This window comes from Cynara cardunculus (assembly GCF_001531365.2).
Source record: "Cynara cardunculus var. scolymus isolate 2C chromosome LG 12, CcrdV1, whole genome shotgun sequence".
In the NCBI taxonomy this organism is placed as follows: Eukaryota; Viridiplantae; Streptophyta; class Magnoliopsida; order Asterales; family Asteraceae; genus Cynara; species Cynara cardunculus.
Genome location: NC_037539.1, coordinates 31,973,846 through 31,978,357, shown reverse-complemented (window position 1 = coordinate 31,978,357; position 4,512 = coordinate 31,973,846). Strand labels below are relative to the sequence as shown.

At 39.8% G+C, this 4,512-nt stretch overlaps 1 protein-coding gene across 1 annotated transcript; it reads left to right on the top strand.

The window, feature by feature from the left end:
- The first annotated feature begins 213 nt into the window (after positions 1-213).
- Positions 214-651, top strand: LOC112523831 (nonsense-mediated mRNA decay protein 2-like). The gene has a single exon (XM_025133505.1). The coding sequence runs from the start codon at positions 214-216 to the stop codon at positions 649-651; it is 438 nt and encodes a 145-aa protein (XP_024989273.1).
- The last annotated feature ends 3,861 nt before the right edge of the window (positions 652-4,512 follow it).

Here is a 4,512-nt window from a genome sequence, read left to right as displayed (position 1 = left end):
TATTGGCAACTCTCCAACAGCCAATACCAGCACCTGAACCGTCGTTCACCGCTGAAGATCAGGAGCAGCTAGATCAAATGCGCGAGGCTACTATTCTTCTAGCCCGTGCTATGACCAAGCTTGAAGAAATGATGGCGCTTCAGATACGAACTGTTGATCACTTCTTTGACTATTGTTTCAAAGCCATAGCCAAATAGGAGGAGACAAAGTTGAATGCTGGAGTTGCTGCTGCTCCTTCCAATGCTGGAGCTGATGCTGCTGAAGCTCCTAGTGCTGCTATCCCAGCAACTCTTACTGAAGCTAAAGCTCATCTTGAAGCTAAAATTGAGGTTGCTGATGAAAATCGAACTTTCTAGTGAAGCTCCTGAAATTGAAGATATTGATGTCGTCCATGATGGCGTTGAAGCTCATGACGAAGACCTTCCAATCACTTATGTAGCTAATGTTAGTGATATGGAAGATGATAATGAAGATGATGAAGATGAAGACGGTGATTCTCCTGACCTTCCTAACGCTAGTGGAGATCTTGGTGACGATGATGATGAAGACGACGATGACTATGACTTTACCATACAATACCAGAGACCTGTCAGTGCCACGAAAGGCATCTCTCTCAGGGTGAGCAAGGGGAGAAAGAAAAGGAGACATTAGAGAATAACTAGAACAATAAGTCGAAAGACAAGGGTATTGCTGAAGAAAGAAATCTTAAGTCGAAAGAAAATTTCCAAAATCAAAAGAGCGATTGGGTGGACAAAACTTCTCCAGTTTCACCACCATCACTTCTCTATATCAACTCTCCATCCCTTCTACTACCTGTGGTTGGCTAGAGGAATGGGTACCTGAAAACCCAACCTCTAACGCTCCTACCGACCAGCAGATGTCTCAGCTGAAGGAGTCTCTCGACCAAACTAGAATAAAAATCCAGCTTTGTACCTATAGTTGTGGTGAGTTTGACTTCTTGACTGAAGCTAAAAGACTCGAGGCACTCAACATCAAGGAAGAACTCAAACTTCAACGACAATAGACTGAGGACAGCTTAAAGTTGGCCAAGTCTCTTGCTGCTAAAGTTCTTCCAAAGAAAAAGTCCTAAAAGATGGTGAATGCTATTAAGGCCCAGGCTAAGCTTCTTTCTATTGCAGAAGTTGAGCGCGAGAAAGCACTGAAGCTGGCTAACCGAGTTATGAAATGAAGCGAAGAACGTCTACACAAGAGAATGATAGACGGTGGAGTTCGGGTCTCAATGCTCATCACCAGGGACAATCTTGATGCTGTCACAGAGTACCCTTCCTACCTTGGTGAGTATGACTATAATGAATGGCTGGATATCTGCCAAGCCATTCAGCGCTCAAAAAGACATAAGCCGGTTATCGAAGACATCATCAAGGAGCTGATCAAGAAGATGTCAAGATATGTCACTGTACCCGAAAATCCAACACTGAAGAAAGGTCGAAGAAGAAGACCCTCAAGTCCTAATGATGGACCAACCTTGAGAATGAACATGAAACAAATTTCTCCTTAGATGAAGTTTTGAAGGCTTCGAAGAAGCCATACATATCTATGCTGAACCTATCATTGCCAGCGAAGGGTCCTTACATACCCAACATTGTGCACTTCAAGCCTGAGTTAGGATTTATCTTCCTTGACTATCAAGGCGAAGTCATCTTTCAAAAAGTGTCTGAGTTACATCTCTGTCCAATGGAACATCTCACATATATCAGATGACTCTCAGTGAAAGAATACTGAGAGGAAGAATTTTCGGGAATGGAAGAGACAAAGGTGCTAAACTTTAGCATCGACCTGTCAGTGACACAATATTCCTAATCATAGGAGAAACCTAGACCAGTCTTTATCTTGGCAGGAATCTGAGCGTTAATGATCTCTGAGGCTTTAATGGAGACTTTACAATCACCCTTCAATGGTAGCCTTCTCATCCTTGAGTTTAGTAATACTTTGCTCATGCTCAGCTATAGCCTGTTCATATTCGATGCATATGGTTTGGTTTACAATGTCATGATCCTTAAGATTTTCTTCAATCTTAGTCAGTTCTTTAATCTTAGAAGGAATCTTTCTAAATGTTCTTCAAGGTCAAGATTAATCTTTTCATCTTTGGATTTACCATTCAGGGCATTGTAAAGGGCAACCGTCAGCGTATCTAGCACAAATAGGCTATCAGAGGCAGAAAAAGAGGGTTCATTCAGGGAATATACGTGATTAGATGTAGATTACGAGAGATCACTAGATGATGAGGTCTCCGATGGTTCATCTTTGACATCCTTGTCCATTAGACAAAGATAAGTGGTATCTTCCTAATCAGAGGACGATTCCTCAGAAGAATTAGCCCAATCATGTTCTTCAGCGGTAAGACCTTTACTTTTACGCTGGGAACTCTTCATCTTTTTATACTACTCCTTCACTTTAGATATTTGTCATTTTTGGACCTAGAGAAGGATGGTGGTTTAGAAAATGGACTCACAATCTTCTTAGATGTGCATTCGCTTGCAAAGTGACATTTGCGTTGACCGTTGTAGCAGATCGTCGAAGCTTTGTCAATAGGATCTAAATTTGGCTTTTTTCAGAAATAGTCAGTAAAGGAGATCTGCGGAAATTACTCTTTCTAGAAAACCTTATAAAATATTTTTCAGACGGGCCAGTGACTCATCAACCTCTGAAAGATCAGGATCTGACATGTAGATTCTTCTTCAACTAATGGGCCTACTCATTATTTAGTAGTATCCCATAAAGAGAACTATGAGAGAGGGAGGACATCTCCTTAGACATCTTGAATCACATGGTATATTCATCCCATGATTCTAGAAAGCATTTAAAAAACTTTGTCAGAGTCTCAGAGTTGGAATATTCTCTTCCAACTATCTTTAAATCGATAAGAAGACAAATAAAATGTTGATGTACTTCAGACAAAGATTCATTCTTTCCACAGAGAAAGATTTCATATTATCTTACTAGATTAATCTTCATCGATTCTTATACTTCAGTAGTAGCATCATATCATTGAACACATGGAGTATTCCACATGGATATCGAGGTTTTGAGCTTCAACAGAGAGTGATATACCTCGTCATGAAGAGACATGACTATTATAGACTTTGCACGAGTGTCTAAAGCCATTTTCTTCTTGTCCTCATCACTCCATTGATGAGGGAGCTTCAGAATCTGCCGTTCAGGAATCGCGGCAGTCGTAGCAAATGCAAGAGCTGTTAGAGATATAACATATGGAACAAAAGGTCCATTTTCCATATAGTATGGAATCTCGGGATTCACACCTTCCAATACGAGAGACATCCGATTCTTTCAGAGAGTAAAGTTGTCTCTAATAAAACGGGGAAGGTTTGGAAAGAGAGCCATTATCGTGAAAGTGAGTGCTTGTGTTTTGTAAACCCATTTGTAAAGAAATAAATTATCTAGAGAAGAAATGTAACACCCCAATTTTTTTTTAAAGAATAATATAAGGGAAATAAGGGAGTGTTACCACATTCGTATTGTTAAAGAAAAGGCAAAACAAGTTTTTTACTCAACACAATCAAACATGTTCAAAAGTAACATGATGTATAAAAACGGTTAGAACTAGTTCAACGTGATAATTATGAAACCATAATAACGTAACGGAAGTCTGTAAATAAACGGCATCTCAAAAGATTGGTGACAAATGCGGCGGAGGTCGTAATCACGTCGGAGCCTTCCCCTTATCAACCTTAGTGAGAAACACGGTCCTACATATATATATTCATAGTGATCTTTATCAAGATCCAATCATAGCAGCCCCTTTCGGACCAAATGGAATCTCACTTAGCTACTACGATTAAACGAGCGATTTTCCATGATTTTAACAAAATCGTGGATGATTTCAGAAACGTATTTGACAGTTGGGTAACAACCCTAGTTCTTGACCTAGTTCAATTCTGAACTAGGTTTTGGTTTCTTCTAACAAAATAAACTACACACATAGATGGTTCTTCTGTAAAAATTCTAGAACTTATTAAGGTTTTTACGATTTATGGTGATATTTTCTTTGACATGCATAGGGGCTGTTTTTCAGCCTAGAAATACCAAGGGAGGAAAGACTTACCTGTTAGCTCTCATATTTCATTTAATGTAAAAGTATAAAAAAGTATTACTGCGAATGTTGACAGAAGAGTTCATTCCACAGAAGACCACAGAGGACCAACATCAGAAGATGATCATTCGTACAAGTCAAGATTGACAGAACCTTTGTTGTCTCTCACAGAGGTTCTGGAAAATGGTCCTCTGTTATCAAGAGCTTACAAGTCATATGCAGCAGAGCCTCTGGGATGGATCACAGAGGGTCTGCGGTTCATCTTCTGTGGAGAACCTCTTCTTACTGTTTTACTTAGGTTAGTTAGCTGCACGTGCTTCTCACGTGACTATGTTTGTAATCGACTTTATTTGGACGGCTTGGATGATTTCACTTGTCTAGGTCATGTCAGAAAGGTCGTTAGGATCTAGTATAAATAGCAGCTTAGGCCTTTGTAATTC

What these genes read in the sequence shown, in the direction of transcription:
- LOC112523831 (XM_025133505.1), top strand. Translation starts at nt 214, where the DNA reads ATGCTGGAGTTGCTGCTGCTCCTTCCAATGCTGGAGCTGATGCTGCTG.